This window comes from Apus apus, chromosome 3 (genome assembly GCF_020740795.1).
Source record: "Apus apus isolate bApuApu2 chromosome 3, bApuApu2.pri.cur, whole genome shotgun sequence".
Taxonomy (NCBI): Eukaryota; Metazoa; Chordata; class Aves; order Apodiformes; family Apodidae; genus Apus; species Apus apus.
In genome coordinates, this window is record NC_067284.1 from 1,811,290 (window position 1) to 1,829,843 (window position 18,554).

The 18,554-nt window shown below is 41.4% G+C and overlaps 1 protein-coding gene and 1 long non-coding RNA gene across 3 annotated transcripts in view; both read left to right on the forward strand.

Annotated features, from left to right (window-relative positions):
• LOC127382076 (uncharacterized) overlaps window positions 1-18,554 on the forward strand; it is a 206,799-nt gene that overhangs the window by 43,320 nt on the left and 144,925 nt on the right. The gene's annotated exons all lie outside the window — the stretch shown is intronic.
• Window positions 1-18,554, forward strand: part of CDK19 (cyclin dependent kinase 19) — a 119,220-nt gene that overhangs the window by 30,110 nt on the left and 70,556 nt on the right. The window contains exons 1-2 of one of the 2 annotated variants that reach the window (XM_051613148.1): window positions 13,216-13,320; window positions 15,988-16,000. In XM_051613148.1, coding sequence (XP_051469108.1) covers window positions 13,301-13,320; window positions 15,988-16,000 — 33 coding nt within the window. In that variant the 5' untranslated portion in view covers window positions 13,216-13,300. Of the gene's footprint in view, window positions 1-13,209; window positions 13,321-15,987; window positions 16,001-18,554 lie in introns of those variants that run through there. The other variant, XM_051613147.1, reaches the window with a different exon arrangement.

Genomic DNA, 18,554 nt, shown 5'->3' on the forward strand with positions numbered 1-18,554 from the left:
GAAGTAGAATGACTACATATGAAGAACAATCATTAGTTTGGTAGGTTTTTTTGTTTTGTTTTGTTTTTCTCCTCTCTCTCTTTAACTGCACAAAGGTAGTTTTTACTTCAATCCTGAAGTGCTAAAGTACACACAATTTACGTCACATTGTACAATCCTCCCTGAAAAAAACAACTATTTCTGTGATGCAGCATCGTGGAAACAGAACCTGAGAGAATTGTGTTGTGACTGGAGGCTGCTGTTGTGTTGCTGGCTCAGCCATCACTGTTTGGTCCAGATTTAGGGCATAGCCACTTGATGTTATTTCTTTTAGGGTTCTCAGAGCATGGACTTTATGCTGGCTTCAGGCTGACTGCAGGGTAGCTGATACCTGATCTAGCATCCAGCCAGTGGATGCAAAGTTGAGCTGTCATTGATGTTTTCCAAACACTTTTGAGTCACAGAAGAGTGTTGGATTAATACTTCCTGTCATGAGAAGTGGGCATTTTTAATATGTTGTTGGAAATTCCAAATTTCTGGTGCACAGTTGCCTAATTCTAACACTTGATTTATATTCCTGTGTATTTTTGAATCAGAGAAGTAATTTCATGCAAGCTGAGGACTTGGATGTGGTAGTACTCAGCAGCAGCATCTTCTTTGACCTTGAATAATACACCAAGTCCTTGACAAGGCAGTTGTGGGGTTAAATTCTGTGGTTGGATTTATAACATTCAGCATGCAAACTTGAGAAGCTGAGTAGGATTTAAGTTAAGTGATGTATGCAAAATTTCTTGTCTCTTTTCAGGACTGGGATAATTTCCTTCAGCCTGCAGGGAGTCACCTCTGTTTACTTGGAATAGTGTCCTCACGTCTTATGTGCTTGAGCTGTGTCCTTCCAGACACTGTGCCCCTTCCATTTGTCAGGGCAGAGTGATGGAGAAGACTGGAGCCAGGTTGGCCACCTGGTGGGGGTGCTTTGGTTACTGAGCTGTCAGATTAAGAGGAGATGCTGGCTGTTTCCCAGCCAGTTTGGTGCAGAGTCTGTTCTACATAATCTGAAAGTGCCCCTCACTACTGGAATTTTGCCGGTGGTTTTGGCAGAGATTTTGGATCCTGTGTCTAGGTGCAAGAGGGGTGTTGGGCAGCTCAGCATTGTCACACTGGATGTGCTCTGTGTAGATGGATCTGTCTATACAGAAGCAAACCTTGGAGATTGACCTGGACTGGCTGGAAAGCTTGGGCAGAGAAGAACCTAATGGGGTTCACCAAGGTCTCGTGTAGGGAGGAAGAACCCCCTGCACCAATATAGGTTAGGGGTGGACCTGCTGGAAAGCAGTTCTGAGGAGAAGGATCTGGGGGTTCTGGTGGGCAGGAAATGATCCATGGGGCAGCAGTGTGTCCTTGTGGCCAAGAGGGCCAGTGGAATCCTGGGGTGCATAAGGAAGAGGGTGGCCAGGAGGTGGAGAGAGGTCATCCTGCCCCTCTGCTCGGCCCTGGTGAGGCCACATCTGGAGTGTTGTGCCCAGTTCTGGGCTCCCCAGTTCAGGAGAGACAGGGAACTGCTGGAGAGAGTCCAGGGGAGGGTGACAAAGATGACTGGGGGGTTGGAGCATCTCCCTGATGAAAGGCTGAGGGAGCTGGGGCTGTTCAGCCTGGAGAGGAGAAGGCTGAGGACAGACCTTATCAATGCCCACAAGTGTCTGAGGGTGGGTGCAGGGAGGCTGGAGCCAGACCCTGCTCAGCAGTGCCCAGGGACAGGACGAGGGGCAACGGGCACAGGCTGGAACATGGGAAGTGCCCCTGAAAGATGGGGAGAAACTTCTTGGCTGTGAGGGTGACAGAGCCCTGGGACAGGCTGCCCAGGGGGGCTGGGGAGTCCCCTTCTCTGGAGATATTCAACCCCCTGGATGCAGCCCTGTGGGATGTGCTCCAGGGGATCCTGCTGCAGCAGGGGATCCCTGGAGGTCCCTCCCAGCCCTGGCAGTGCTGTGGTGCTGTGACTTTCATATCAAATGATAGCAAACCTCAGGATCAAAAGCAGAGGCACAGAGCTGCACTTATTCTCTGAGTCCAATAAACCTATTTACCAGGTTGGAAGTCTGATAATTATCTTTAGTAGCACACAAGGAGTTGTTGGTTGGAAGTTTTTTCAAGATCTAAATTTTATTTTCATAGTAACTGTCAAGTACCTTGGATTATGTGTTGTGTAGTTTGTAGTGTATAGACTGTGGAAAATGGAGGAGCATCACAAATGAAAATTCGATTTAATAATAAAAACATTAATCAAAAAGTCAGTTAAGTAGAGAGACAATAAGTAAACTTTAGGAACAAAGGGAAAAAAAGGTTGTAAAAATATTTTCTATGGGCATTTTTTTTCAGGATAGGATTGCAATCACTGCCCAATCCTTTGTACAGGTTAGAAATCTATTACCTCTTGAGAGATGCATCACTATGGTGCCATAATTAATTATGGTGTGCTTGGAAAAACATGCTTTTTGGCCAGTCCTCTGCTAAAACACTATTCCTCTTCCTCTGTTCATGTAAGATTTGTCTTTCTGAAGTCTTTTTGAGAGGAAAACCTACTTTGAAAAATGATGACTGATCAGAATTGATGTCCAGTGATACTAGTAACCCTTCTCCAAGGGCTCTGGAAAACCTCACTTGCCATCCCTTTTTCTTCTCTCTGAGATACAGTGAAAGAGCAAGGTGGAAATTGGTTGCCAGGAAATCAGAACAGTGCAGAAGTGTTAAAAGAAGCACTGCAAGAGAAAACTAGTTGCAGTTAAAAGAACCCCAGTCTGCATTGTGTAGCTTAGTGGAATTATATGGTGCTACCTCTGAATTCTAATTAGCGAAGTGGTGTGTTGTCCTTCCCACCCCGTTGTAAAGACTATTTGAAAACACAGAATTCAATTGAGGTGCAGAAAGTCAGCAATAATTCAGATGTACTTTATAGAAAAGAGATAAAAATAACTAATATAATTACTGCATGCACAGGAGCTAAGTTGATGTTGTATGATCTTAACGTTGGCCTTCCCTTATATAGTTGTATTAAAAATCAACTTTTTTTTAAAGGGAATTTTACAGTAGTTCTTTCTACACTCTGTGCCATGGTAACTATTGGTACACTAAGAAAGGGAAAGAATCATTATACTTGTAGTTCTGTCTGTGTTTTTCAAGAAAAATGCTAAAGGTACTCAATTTTCCTTTGCTGAGAACCTCAAGAATTAAAAATGCAGTAATCCTGGTTTCTATTCCTTTATTTTAGCTAAAATGTGATACTTATGAAAAGTCTTTTGCCAAACTTTTGTTTCAGAATAATAATGTTATTTAGCAATGCCAGACCATTTTCAGCTCCTGAAAAGAAAATATTTATAGAATAAATACTTTCTTAATCTTTGTCATTAGGAGGAGGGTGGGGCAGGTTTTTGTCCTCTTCCTGTCCTGGCATTTGGCAGTTTACCAGCTAGATTCTGTTCTATGTCTTTTTACTTATTTTTTTGAAGACATACTGTATCTTGTGAGAGTTTGGAGCCCTCATAGTTTGGGAACTGTGTGCTTTAGAGAGATGGAAGCAGGAAGAAAGGAGAAAGTGGACGGGCCTGTAGAACAGACTTTTGGGGGTGTTTTAATAGGAAGGTCTAGTTGGGATTAAACTGGTGGAAATTGGGTGCTTGTCTAGGAGAACAAGAGCAAAGAGGAGAGTCTCTTTGGACTCAGGCTTTAAAGTATTTTAGCTTGCTAATTTGAATTTGGGGGGTGCCTTGTAATCTGAGGCATATTCCTAGCAGTTCATATAAGAATGCCAGTTGTGAATTTTTGGGATTTCAGTCTGCCCCCCGTGCCAAAGGCTGTCCCAGGAAAGGGCATGGCCAGACCAGTTTACAGGGAATATGTCCTCTCTGAAGCAGAGCTTAAGCTGCCACTGAAACTTTTACCTTTCTTAGGTTCTTTGGACAGTTTCTTTTTCTTGTTTGTATGCATATATCCATATCCATTTTTATGTTGCCTACATCTCTTTGAGACTTCTTTTACACATGCTAGCCAGGGGCAGCTGGAGGGACTGATAAGCAAACCCTCCATCCCTGCTCAGTTTGAAGCTACTAGTAGGGAAAGATTTTGGTTTGGTTTTACCTCAGTTGTGCAGTAACTGTAAGTGGAATTTCTCCAACTAGAAAATAGAATCCAAACTGGAAAATTCTAACCTTGAGAATCAGTTAGATCACTAAACAAAGCTGGATTTGGAGTAGTTTTTTAATGTGGTATGCTGTTTCAGTTTGCCTCTTGCTTCTTCTTCTTGGTAATTTTGAGACCTGTAGCACAGTTAGCAAAGGATTGTTCTTACAAGTTTAATGACATTAAATAGTTGCCTGTATTTAGTTTTTATGTTGAGATGTTTATGTATATGTCCCTGAGGGAAAAGCTGCAGAATGAGCTCAATATGGTAACAGGCATCAGAGGGTCTATGTGGAAAGGTTAATGTAAAGAACATGGAGGAGAGGATCGAGTCTTGATTAATGACATCAAAATAAGCTGTAATTTTTAAGGAGTTTCTGAAGGAGTAAAATGATGATCTTTATGTTCCTTTGAAAAACCCCAGCTTCAGTTTAAAACCAGCTTCAGTGACCCTAGAGGCTTTGAATATATTCATCACACAGCTGTAAAATTCTGCGCCGTACAAGTGCTTTTATGAGCAATCAGGCTCATGCTTTGGTCTTTTACTGTGACTCCCTGTGATTTGCGTTTCTGCCTCTTAAAGGTTTTTGTCCTAACCTTGAAAATGGTTACATGCATTACATAGTGCATTTGCATCAAAGAAACTATGAAGGTTGTTCCGGATCAGATTAACTATGTAGATCAAAAGACAGGAGTAAACGACCTGAAAGACAGGAACACCCCGTGGATGGGATTGGCCTCAGAATGAATTTCTGAAGGTGATTATTGGTTTTGTCATTGATGACACAAAAATACATGTATAGTGTGAGGTTTACTAGTATAAGTGATGAGAGCAGTGTTTGTTTTCTCTAATTTTCCTTTAGGTTTCCCTCACAGTGAGATGAAAGTGTCCATCCTCACCCTGCTTTTGTAGGTGGTAGCTGGCAAGCATTATTCATCCTGTGGGGAAAAAGTATTTCTGTGCAAGAGTTATTTCTTTGGGGAATGTACTTTCTGACCAGCATAAACGTGCTAAACGCCTTCATAATTCATCATGTTGTTTACATTAGTAACAGCATAACTGCTCCTTCTGTCTCACACAAGCTGTCTTTTGCTCTGGGGGGAAAAAGGCAGGACTTTTCTGTACCTCAGAAGAGCAAGAGGTTTCCTAGCTGCTCATCTGCTTCAGTAAAAGTTACTTGCATTATGTTGGTGATAGACAATTTGTAGCCTAAGTTCAAAGAGTTTAAAGCAAATTACTGCAGGGGCTGGCTGGCAATCAGGACATGATCTTCATCTGCTGGAGATAAGTGAAACCTCAGCAAACCCACCTTTCGTGAAGGCCTGGGTAAAAGCACGTACTACACAGACATTGCATCTCTGAATCTAGTGGCTGTTATATGAAATTCATCAAGGAATTTTTTGTTCCCCAATAATGATCAAGCTGCAAATGAGAGAGGCAGTTTTGCCTGCTATTGAGAAGCTATTCCTGAACATTCCTGTTCACAAGATGCCATCTTGCAGGGTAAATTTATCACTTATCTGTTGAATCTGTTTGTTCTTGAAACATGATTGTCATTTAGCATAATTATGTCTTTCATCTTTGGTGCTCAGGCCTTTGTGTTTTAGTGGATATCAATCTTCTTTCCTTTCAGTATTTGATCAGGTGCAGTAATTGAGCAAGCTTCGTCTTCCCTGTTGAGAGACAGATTGCTTGCTCCTTTGGTCACCTCTTTCAGGGTGAGTTCATCCTTGTGTGTGTGGAGGGTGAAGTGTTTGAGCATAGGTGAAGTAAACTGCACATGGTGTTTTAAAAATATACCACAGAAGCCTTTTATATATTGATATAAGTACATCCTTTTCTCTCTTGTAAATACCTCGACTAGTGTATCTAATATCAGATTTACCCTCTTCATTTTCTTTGTTGTTTTATAGTAATCAGCTCTATCTTTTTGTCACTTGCACCTGATGACTTTTCAGTACATAGTAGGAATTCCTGGTTAGTTTCCAAGTGCACAAATTCAGATTTTGTGCTGTTAATTTTGTCACATTGCTGTTACCCTTTGTTTCCTCAGTCACAGAATAAAGTGCCATAAAAAGTGATGTGTTAGCACACTCCTTCATGAGGAGTGCTACTTCATTTAATCAGATAATTTCATTCACGTTCATGATTTTGATGCTAAGATGGTTTTTATTAATAATTGCAATACCTATTATTTGGTAACTCTCCAAGTAGTTAGCATACAGAACTACTTTACCTTGACATGTTTTCTATCATCAGCTGCCTTTTGAGGTAGTTTCTTGCTCACCTCAAACTTCTCTGAGTTGGTGTCTTTCCCATCTGATGAGGTAACTTGATGCTTTTAGAAAGCTGAAATTTAAGTACAGATCTTCTGGTTGTGTAGGAAATCAGGATAGTTCATTTTCAACAAGTTTTCCTCTATATTAATTGTTTCAGAATGTTTTTTTGCATGCTTCGGATTAATAGATCTCCAAATGCCTTGTCTCATTTTCCTGTCCCCTTTATAAATGTATGTGCTGTGTTTGCTAACCATCTGATGCCACCTATGAGCTCTGCTTGTATCTGACTTACAGACAATTCTGTGTATAGTGTGTAGCTGTCTGGAATCCTACAACCTGTTTCATGCTGTTTGCACCATCCAAATGCAGCAGTTTAATATTTGAGACTGTGGAATCTGCTAAGAACTGTGATGAGCAAAGATGTTTGTACAATTCTCTTGACCAGAAGAATAATTAAAAATATGTTTGCAAGAAAAGCATTGTACAGGACAGTCGAAGTTGCACAGATGTTGACAATTCAGAGTGATGTCCTCCTTGAGGACTTTCTGCCTCAGCTGCTCTGTATCTTGTTACCAAGGAAGAAATATACTGCAAGTCAACTGGGAGACAGGTTTTTATTAGCATTTACTGCAAGTTGGGTATGATGGAACTTAAATTTTAGAGGAACAAAAAGCTAAAGTACAATTAAAATACAATGCTGTGTTCACTTAGTAATAAATTCTAGCAGTTGCAGATACATTTTAGGTTCAGGTTATTTTCTTGTAATAAAATGTTGTCAGGTACACAGGAATCTTTTAGTTACTAGGACAATATATTAACCTCTTCTTTCTGTCTTTAGACTTGAATTAACCAAGTCTCCAAACTAAATTACTTCCGCACAAGGCCTAAGAAAAACAGTGTTGCTATTGTGTGTGATTTATTTGTTTTGTATGTTTATAGTTTGTACAGCAATCTGTGGTGCAGAAAGCTGTAGGTGATTTACTGTCTCCCTGAAGTTGTCAGTGGGATTCTAGGCATGGCTACAATGCACATTTGTGAGATGTGTTTGTGGTGATGAATGGACATAGAACCATTTCAGAAACCAGTGCAAGTTAGACCCATGTGCAGCTAATAAAGGGAGTAGTGGAAGGGCAAAACTGGAAGGTGAGAGATTAGACTAAGCTGAAGTCTAACCTAACTATAGTCTTACTACATGCTTTCTTTGTTCTTCCTCCCTTCTGCATCTCTGTATCTCCTATTTGGATAATATATTTTAAAATTAGTTCTTCTGCTCCCTTATTCAAAGAATTTGAAGTCAGGTTTGTTCTCAGCCTGCACAAAGGCAATAGGAACCCCCAGCCCTTCATAGCAGAAGCTGGCAGAAAAGCAGAAATAGCAAATCTAATGTGAGATTAATTAGGTCTTTGCTTTCAAGATGAGGGTTAGCTGAAGAACTAGGTGCTACCCTGGTGACCTTTCAAGTTTTGAAGCCATTTAGACAACAATAATGACAGTACAGTTAGGTGGTTGGTGTAGAAGTTAAATATTGACAAAATTCTAGTCAAACATAAAAGTCATTAGTGTAGTTAGTTGGTACCAATGTGATGCAAGTGGCTTTAAATACGTCTCCATGTTTCCACATCACTGGCTTCATGTGCTTGCTTTAATGTAAATATTGTTTCTGGGGTCTCAGATTTCTTTTTAGCCAAACTTGTCTTTGAAACACACTTGACTCAAATTTGCTGTCTCTTGATTTCTGTGACTGAGAGTTTGGTTCTGCCCTGCATTCCTTTCTGATCATCTTTCCAATGCTTTTTTGAATGACTCTCCTCATCTTCACTCTTTGCCTACCTGTGAGCAGCATCAGCTCCATCCCTCTGAACAACCTCTTAGTTGGTGTCCAGCACCATTCCAAGCCCAGTGTAGCAAGAGCAGAGCTCCCATTCTTAGAATCATAGAATCATCCTGGTTGGAAGGGACCTTGAAGATCATCAAGTCCAACCATAACCTAAATCCCTCTGCCACTACCTGATCTACCTGTTCAGTGCTTGAATCATGTCCCTAAGCACTATATCTTTATTTCTTTTAAACCCCTCCAGGGATGGTGACTCCACCACCTCCCTGGGCAGCCTCTTGTCCCAGTGCACTGAACTTGAGGACTCTTCCTTTCCTGGCTCCCACCACTGGAGGACCAGCTGCTTGTGACACCCATAGTCTGGATGGCCAAAATGTAACAGAGCCTTTAAATCCCTTCTGGTTTGGATGTACCTCACTTCTTTCCACTTGCAGCTTTCTACTTCACACATAGTTTCTTACTTGACTGCTCTGTAAGCCACTGGTGGTGGCTCAGTAGAAGAAGAAAAGAGTATAGAAGTCCATTTTTTGCTAAAACTACAAAAGCTCTTCCAGAATTACTGCTTGTGATCAGTGCTGAAGTATTTGATGAAAACAGATGCAGAAGAGTCACATAAAATTTGAGTTGCCTTCCTCCTCAATTAACAAATGTGTTCATCTGTTGGAGTACAGAATCAATAACAGAAAAGCTTATTCAAATATTCTTCGTAATAACTTACCAGTATTTTCTGATATACATTGTTAGATGGAACAAGATGATTTGACAAGTTTTCAGTCTGTTTTTTAATGCTGGTCAGTGTCTAAATAGCTACATAATGAGTTTAAGCCAGGGAATCAGGTCCATAAATGTTCTGTGTAAATTATGAATATGCTCTTAAATATAACATTTGGAGATGATGTATTTTGGTAAGCATTCGTGTCTCTGAAATGTTTTGCTGTGGAACTATTCCTCTTGAGATTAAAAAAAATATTTATAAGGCTGCTGTAGTCCCTGTGACGAAGATATCAGGCACGTGTCAGCATCTTCTAGATTGCAACTTTAAAAATAACCTTATTGCATTGAACATGTTTATTTACAATATGGTTATAAGCATTGCTGGCTTTTCGGAGCAGAGCTGACTTGAGAAGCAGGCGGGGACAGAAGAATGTGTCTGTAACCTGTGTAAACAGACTTGATTATCTGGTGGGAGCTCTTGCCATCTCTGGCTGCAACGATAACCAGCCATCCTGTAGCTGAAAAATACAGCCTCAGAATGTTTTGCAGAGCCTTTTGGTCTTAGAGTGCTCTTCTCTTCAGCTTCAGGTCAGATACAGACATAACTGGTACATCAGAAGCTCAACCCATGTCATATAAAATAAAGTTTCCCTCCTCATGCCAGTTTACCAAGCATTCAAACCACACCAGTTCTTCTCCTACTCTAGGGGATCCTACTCTGACAGGAGGGGTGTTGGACTACATGATCACTCAAGGTCCCTTCCAACCCTTAATATTCTGTGGTTCTCTGTGATTCTGTGATGTTCTTATGTTTGGGTTTGATTTTTTTTTTTTTTTTTCCCAAAAATCAGTGTTTAAGATCATACCAGTAACAGCTGGATTCTGTCCTGTGAAAAATGCAGGGTTTGGATGAGGATGCTTGTTGTGTCATCCCAGATGAATCAAAAGAAGAGAACAATGAATTGGAAGCAACTTACTAGTAAATGAGTGTGTGTTGTTGTTTTGGCTAAGAAATGTACCACTTTCTGTAATATGAAAGTATCACTTTTTGTGACCTGTATGAAAAGGAGAGGTGTCAGTTTCATTTATTAGTCAGGCTGTTCTGATAGCGGGTGACCACTGTGACCTACAGTTTCTCTGAGTGGACTGGTGTGAGCAGGGGTGTTTGAGAGCTGCAGAATATACACATTCCTGCCTTGTTTCAACCTTTCTCTAGGCTGAACAACTCCAGCTCCCTCAGCTGCTCTTTATATGACTTGTTCTCCAGAGCTTTCACCAGCTTCATTGCTCTCGTCTGAACACATTCCAGCCCCTCAATATCCTTGTCATGAGGGACCCAGAACTGAACACAGTGCTTGAGCTTTGGCCTCACCAGTGCCACTAAAAGGGGACCATCACTTCCCTGCTCCTGCTGACCACGCTGTTCCTGATGCAGGTCAGGATGGTGTTGGCATTCGTGGCCATATAAGCAGTTTTCTGTTAATGTACACTGCGTTAGGCATGCTCTCTGTTCTTATGGAACCATAGAATCATTCAGGTTGGAAGGGACCTTCAAGATCATCAGGTTCCAACCCCCTGCCATGGGCAGGGAACCCATCCCCTAGACCAGGCTGCTCCAAGCCCCATCCAACCTGCCCTTCAACACTGCCAGGGATGGGGCAGCCACAGCTTCCCTGGGCAACCTGGGCCAGGCTCTCACCACCCTCACACCCAAGAATTTCCTCCTCATGTCTCACCTCAATCTCCCCTCCTCCAGTTTTCATCCATCCCCCTTGTCCTCTCCCTCCCTGCCCTTGTCCCAAGCCCCTCCCCAGCTTTCCTGGAGCCCCTTCAGGCACTGGAAGGTGCTCTAAGGTCTCCCTGGAGCCTTCTCTTCTCCAGGCTGAACACCCCAACTCTCCCAGCCTGTCTCCAGAGCAGAGCTGCTCCAGCCCAAGGATCATCTTTGTGGCCTCCTCTGGACTCTCTCCAACAGCTCCATGTCCTTCTCATGTTGGGGGCTCTCTTGTGCTCTACATAACATTTCAGTTAACTTTTAATGATATGCCAGCATTTGATATGGAACTCTATTCTCTTTGGCTGTTTTTTTTTTACTGCGAAGTTTTACTTATTTTAAGAGAATATTTTCTTTCTTTTTTTTTTTTTTTAAATGCTTTGGGATTATTTTGCATCACTGTTGCTGCCAACTGTGTATTTAAGAAAAATCTAATCAAATTAAAATTAATTGAAAAGTAAAATTAATTAACAAGTAAAGTAATTAAAAAAATACATGCCTACTGTCATGGGTTTTTTTCTCCCCCTAGTTTAAAAATTATCCTAAAATGAAAAGAAGTCTTTCTTAAAAAAGGCAAGAAAAAAAAGAAGTCAGAAGCATCACACCGAATCCTGACAGTTTTTAATATTAGTCAATACAGGGTATAGAGCAACATCTCTTGGTGCATATCAGAGAGACAATTTTAATCTCTGGGGGTTTGTTAGTTTATAATTCCGCATGTTGTTACTATTTGTTAAGTGACAAAATGGTTTTTCCTGTGTCTCATAAATGGTACCTGGACATGACTATTGATCAATTCATTAGGGAGGAATTTTCCTTCTTTTATAGCTAAAAATGCTTAGTGCTAAGGAGAGGAAGAAAAAGAAAAAAACCCACTGCCTCCATGGTAGAAAAAGCATTTAAATTATTTCCTTTGCTGGAAAACTGGAGTAAGCTTGAGTAGTTGTAATATTCTTTAGAAGATTTCTTCTCTTGACCAATACCTGTATAGCCAAAGGATAATATTTTTAAAAATTATTCCTCTTTTCCCTAAAATAAATATCTGAAGTCTTTTTCTGTAAGGCAAAAAAAAAAAAAAAGGAAGATTCATTTCTCTCAAATGTGTCTTGGAACCTCCTGCATTTACTGTTTTGCCATTATAAATTGATTCTTGGCAATTCAGACGGTAGAGCTGCAGATGCAAACCATCTGCAGATAAGCCAGGATCAGTCATTCCTGTGACTGCAGTGTGGAGTCAAAAAAAAAAAAAGAGGTGATTCCCATGAAAACGCTATTTTGTGGGTGCACTGCTTCCCAGCTCCTCCTGAGACTAATTTAATCTGGCACAAGGATGAGTTCAGCAGCAGGGCCTGCTTTAATGTGCTGTCTAGTCAGGAGATGGAGTTTTCTTTCTGGGAAGCAGTAAATCAGCTGGGGTTTCTTTCTGGATTACGGGACAGTAGTTGAAACAACGACCAGAAATATGGTTTTGGTAAACTTTTTCTTTGAAAACACCCTGATGTTCTGAGAAGAACAACCCCGTGGACTTTGGGGCAGGGATCCAATGCAAAAGAAAGTTAGCGGTAAAACAGTAATTATGTGGTGATGAAGAACTTGTGTTGTTCACACAAAGAACTAGACTAGCTGCACAACCTTCATTCTGGCATCCTCAAATGGTCACCTTGGATAAGAGAACAGATGTGTTTGTGTGCAGTGTCATTTTATTGTAAGCTAGAAATAAATATCCCAGTCACATGATGAATAGGTGGGATGAGGGGGCTGTGTGGGACAGAGAAAGGAGGTGAGGGATGGTCAGCTCTGCTGGCAGAACAGCAGCCCATGGCATGAGGCTGTGTCTGTCCTGGTTGTGACATTGTGAAAAGATGATCCTTGGGCTGGAGCAGCTCTGCTCTGGAGACAGGCTGGGAGAGTTGGGGTGTTCAGCCTGGAGAAGAGAAGGCTCCAGGGAGAACTCGGAGCACCTTCCAGTGCCTGAAGGGGCTCCAGGAAAGCTGGGGAGGGTCTTGGGACAAGGGCAGGGAGTGAGAGGACAAGGGGGGATGGATGAAAACTGGAGGAGGGGAGATTGAGGTGAGACATGAGGAGGAAATTCTGTGCTGTGAAGGTGGTGAGAGCCTGGCCCAGGCTGCCCAGGGAAGCTGTGGCTGCCCCATCCCTGGCAGTGTTGAAGGGCAGGTTGGATGGGGCTTGGAGCAACCTGGTCTGGTGGGAGGTGTCCCTGCCCATGCAGGGGGGTTGGGACTGGATGATCTGGAAGGTCCCTTCCAACCCAAACTATTCTGTGGTTCTATGAATCCTGAAGATTATGTTCTGAATCAGTGGCATCTTTCCTTCTAGGGCTTATTTCAGGGTTACTTGTTGCCCTTTGTGCTAAGACCTGTTTTGTTTATTTGTTGTGTTTGCTTTTCTTACCAAGCACAGAAGTAACCAGAGCTTCTCTGTTTCTCTGCAGCTTTTACGAGAGCTGAAGCACCCCAATGTGATTGCATTGCAGAAGGTTTTCCTTTCTCACAGTGACAGAAAGGTTTGGCTGCTGTTTGATTATGCTGAACACGATTTGTGGGTAAGTACAGGTTTCCTTGAGTGTTTGAGGTGGTGTCATAGGAGCCTGGTCAAACTGGTGTGTGTGGGCTGTACGTGTATCTAGCGCAGAGATGCATAAATTCCTTGTTCTGTAATTAGGGTCCACCTGCCACCCTGTTCTCTGTGCACTTGAAAACCTGCAAAAGGCTGTGTAGAATTTTTTTAAGTTAGATTTCATTTTGAAGCTAAAAGAATTCTCCTGCAAGCTTTAATTGGAGTTGAAGGAAGCTTTCTGAAATTGAGACCTTCTAAAAGGTTTTGGAAATTTATTGTTTGGTTTTTTCCCTGCAGATTTACACACACACACCGAAAAAAAAGAAAAAAAGAGAGGGACTGCTTTACTGAGTCCTCAGTGAGATATAGTGGAAGTGACCAAAATCCAATAATCTAGTTCTAAACAGTGAATTTGTGATAGTATGAATGGAAAGAAAAAAAGAAAAGAATATAAGCATGGCTGATTGGGCCTACTGATGGACAGTCTCTACTGTGTGGAACAGAGTAGAGACTCTACGTGTCTGTTTTTAAGTTTCCAGCACAATATGATTTCATTTCATCTCTTGTAGAGATGGACATCAGTGACATCATGAGTTGAACTTGGATACAAATACTCAAGCTTCACACTGTCCTGAAAGGGGTGAGAGAGCAGATGAGGTGTATGTGCACAAAACAGGATTTATTGCAAACAGCACTGGGGTCACAACTGTTTTAAAGCAAAAGGCACAAGCACGAATTGTGGGGGAATTTGGAGGTCAAAACAGAAGTTGAGGTTAGAATGCGAAAAGCATCTTAACAATAAAATGTACTACTTGTAGTTAGATCAAATGATAAAGGTTAAGCATGAAAATATTGGCAACTTACTTATTAGCAGGTTGTACACTAGATCTAGAGCATCAATTATTTGCTTTAAAGGGATCCTAAAATCTTAAAACTCAATGATGAAAGATTGTTTAATGTCAAATCAACTAATAAAGGCAATAAGGGAGTTAGCCCTCACCTGGCCCCAGAGGGGTGTCCCTTTGGTCCTTTGTTCTCCAGAATCAATCCCTCTGGTGTTCCCCCTGGAGAGAAGGTCCAGCAGCCTCCTGGGAAGTGTCTGGGAGTCTCCTGATCAAAGGTGGGACCAGGTTTTGATAGAGCAAAGTGGGTTGACTGCTGTCATTTAACCATTTAGCTGTACCTCCAACATCTCTCATTGAAGAACAAAAGGAAAACAGTGGGAAAAGCCAAAAAGACCCTTCTCTCAGCAAGCAAACTCTTTTGTTTGTCTGTTTGTTCTCACTTTACCTCCCGTTCTAGGCCTGGTTGTGGCTCTTTTACACCAGGAGAGCAGCTGGTGTTATGAACATCAGTTTGGCCTCTGGTTGTACCTCTCAAAGTTGTCACCAGCTCAGAGCTTGTGGGCCTTTCCCATGGGAATCTTTCCACTCCAGGCCTGGGCCTGTAAAACTGAGAGACAAAAGCAGTTCAATCACAGAGGGAAACCGAGGCAGCGTGTTGGGAGATGGAATGTCCTGCCTACACACACCTATTGATGAGATGCAAGTTGCTTAGACCTGATATGTGTTTAAACTCAAAAGATACCAAATGCTAAGAATAATCAATATGTTTATAATTCCTTTGAAAATCCTGGCAAGGAGAGGAAGTGGCAATATCAATTCCAATATTACGTTTTAAGGCTTCAGCAACATAGAAGTTGCTATCACTAATGGCAGACACAAATTGCTCAGGTTTTTTTGTACTTCCCCCTCAAGAGCTAATGATCATATACTTGTAAATGACACAAAACTGTAATCTGGAAAGAAAGTGAACTTAGACCATGCAAATAACTTACTTCTGGTTCAGAACAAGTAGAGTCATGCTATTTCATTCCCCTTCAGATGCTTAAAAAGTACTGAATTTAGTTTCTCTTATGGGGCAGCAGCTTATATTTTAGAAGCTGTTTTCATCAAAGTTTAGTGTGCACTGAGAGTTTGTGTGTTTCTCCCAACTGATGTCAGTGATGATGGAGAGGAGTGCAAACCGTGTGTGAGCAGAACTTGTGCATCAGATGAGTTTTCTCATTTTATAAAACAATCACAACAAACATATTTTCCTGTTACATTGAATGATGTTTGAAACACCTTTTTTTCTAACCTTTTCCATTCCATTTATTTTGGGCATGTGATTTTTACACTACGTGGTGATTTTTCACATGATTTATCTGCTTTAGCTAAAGAATCACTGCAGTCTGATGTTCTTACCACTCCACACATCTGGCTGGGTATTGGTCATAATCTCAGTGAAGTTAATTCTTTGCTGTTATTTGAGACTGAAATGTTTGTTCCACTAGTTATTTGGTATGAACTGGCCTCCCACTTCTTAACTCTCACTTCTCTTTTTTCCCCTGTGTGACATGCTACACAAATAATTTCTCCTTTCCTGTGTAATTACCTATGTTTCCTTGCTTCTTAAGCCTTTGATAGGAATTCCTTCTCCTCCCTTGCATAAAGTAGCCATGATCAAGGCACTCTTGGTTCTGGCTTGACCTTGGTCCTCGTTTCCTTCACCATCAGCACTTCCCAAGCATCGCTCTTAATTCCCCTTTTGTCTCTTTTGCTCACTCCCAACTTTGTGTCTTTTTCCACGCTGCCTCCTACACATGGAACAGCCTCCCAATTAACGTACGTAAAGATCCTTCACTTTCCTCCTTCAAAAAGCTCCTGAGAATCCACTGGTTTTGTGATGCATTTCAGCAGTAACACCCCCTGTCCTGTCTGTGTTGTGTTGCCCATCTCCCGTGCTTTGCAGCTTGTGCCCTCTCAGCTCCTTGGTGTAGAAATTACAGGGGCACGTTTTACTGCTGAGCACTTTGTGCTCCCCCTGGCACTACAAGAAACCAAAATAAGTCTGTTTGTGGTGGATATATCAGTTTTGGAAGGTTTTAAGTTTTGGAATTGTCACTAGAGCCACGTGGATTCCCAGAGACCAACAGTTTCAAATGTAGGCAGCTTGGAGTTCCTGACCAACATTTGTCTCTAAGTATGGGAATCATCCTCCTGTTGTTCAGGGCTTCAGTAACTCCTCTTGGCTCCAGTGAGGAGAGTCAATGCTCATCACTTGCAAACATCAGATTAATTAAAATCATTATATTTTTCAACTTCTGTGCTGGAAACATTTGGCAAGAGATGAATAAAATGTATTAGATGCTATCTTATTCTGTTCATTTTGTAATATTGAAAAAGAAGTGTCCTGTTCCAGTGAAGTGATGGTGCCAGTTAAGCATATTAAAAAATGATTTAATGGTGAGCAAGAACTCTTTTTTGTTTACTTTGCATTTCATTCCCAAGGATTAGACTGCTCAGATCAGAAATTGGAGTATAGATAGCAGCACACTTCCTAATTTGCTGTAACTTCTGCTGATACCCTTTCCAAGGGCAAAAGAAAGCTACAGTAATTTGAAGTCCTTTTGACAGGTACTGATGAGGACATTGTCCTTGCGTACAAGCATATTAACTGTTTAATAACCAAGCCTATCAAAGATTTTTCCTTCATTACCTCTGAAGTTATGCTGTACAAAGCAATGCAGTCCCATCCAGGAGATGACAATAAAGGGTGTCTAAGCGTATCTGAGTTCTTTTGACCAATTGATTTATAACTCCTGTTTGCTTTAATTACCTAAATTCTTAGTGTATTCCACAATTTATTTCCTTATGGCTTTTCTTGGCTATTAGTCTTTGTCAACTGGTAAAGTTCTTAGGCTGCTGGATGTGTCACATATGTTAATTTATAGTGTATTGTCTACACTGTCATCACTGCTTAGATATGCTGGGAAGTAAATGCAAGATTCCTTAGCTTGTACCTCAGTGTAAAAGGGGCATCAGACACAAGGTTAAAAATGTGTGTGTCCACAGTTGCCATTGAGTATCTTATACATTAGAGGTTACATCCTTTCTTGATTCCTGGTATCTTGCTTCAATCTCACACCTTGATATTCCACTTGACTTGAAACTTTCAGCTTCAAATGTTCCTACCCACAGAACCATCTCCTGTTCCTTCTGAGGGACATGCCTTTCCCAATAGCTGAATGTAAGGACTTGGATGGTTTTAATCCAGATTTATCCAGGTTTTCTGCCTTGATTAATTTATATAGAAATTAAAAAATGGAATTCAGTTAACACACAGCTGAGTTATATTAAACTCCATGAGTAGGACTGATACTATTTTTAAGTTACCTTTCCTAGTATACAGTTAGAACTTAATAATCTTACAAAATCATACATGGATGAAATCTTTCCAAGAAAAAGTGTAATTCCTTCAACTCAGGTGTATTTTCCTATGTTTGTTTTTGACCTTTAAAAAAAAAAAAAAGGTACTTTTAAATGCATGAGTTTTTGCTGTTTTATCACTAAGGAATAACTTACTTTCCTATTCAGCTTTCATTTATGTTCTTATTTTACCTTAGTCTTAAGTTGTACACTGCTGTCCAGAACTTCCCATGTAAAGCTCATGCACTTGAAAACGTTTAAAATTTATATTCAATGCATGAAAATGTGTGATGATCACTTAATTAGACTTTAAGAAAAGTTTGATACCAATGTGAACTGCTCTGGAGGTGAATTGTTTGTTTTCAGTGTAGTTACTTCTGGCCATTGGAGAGGTTTAGATACTCATTGAGTCACAGAACAGTTTGGGTTGGAAGGGACGTTCAGGATCATCCAGCTTCAACTCCCTGCATGGGCAGGGACACCTCCCACCAGCCCAGGCTGCTCCAAGCCCCATCCAGCCTGCCCTTCAACACTGCCAGGGATGGGGCAGCCACAGCTTCCCTGGGCAACCTGGGCCAGGGTCTCACCACCCTCACACTCCAGAATTTCCTCCTCATGTCTCACCTCAATCTCCCCTCCTCCAGCTTTAATCCATTCCCCCTTGTCCTCTCCCTCCCTGCCCTTGTCCCAAGCCCCTCCCCAGCTTTCCTGGAGCCCCTTCAGGCACTGGAAGGTGCTCTAAGGTCTCCCTGGAGCCTTCTCTTCTCCAGGCTGAACACTCCAACTCTCCCAGCCTGTCTCCAAAGCAGAGCTGCTCCAGCCCAAGGATCATTTTGTGGCCTCCTCTGGACTCCAATACTTTTACAGGTTCAGAATTTTAGTAGTGGTAGTACTTTCCTAAAGCAGTACTGCAGATGAACACACCTTCAATGTCTTCAATTCCATAGTCTCTATAGGACAGAGTTAATTC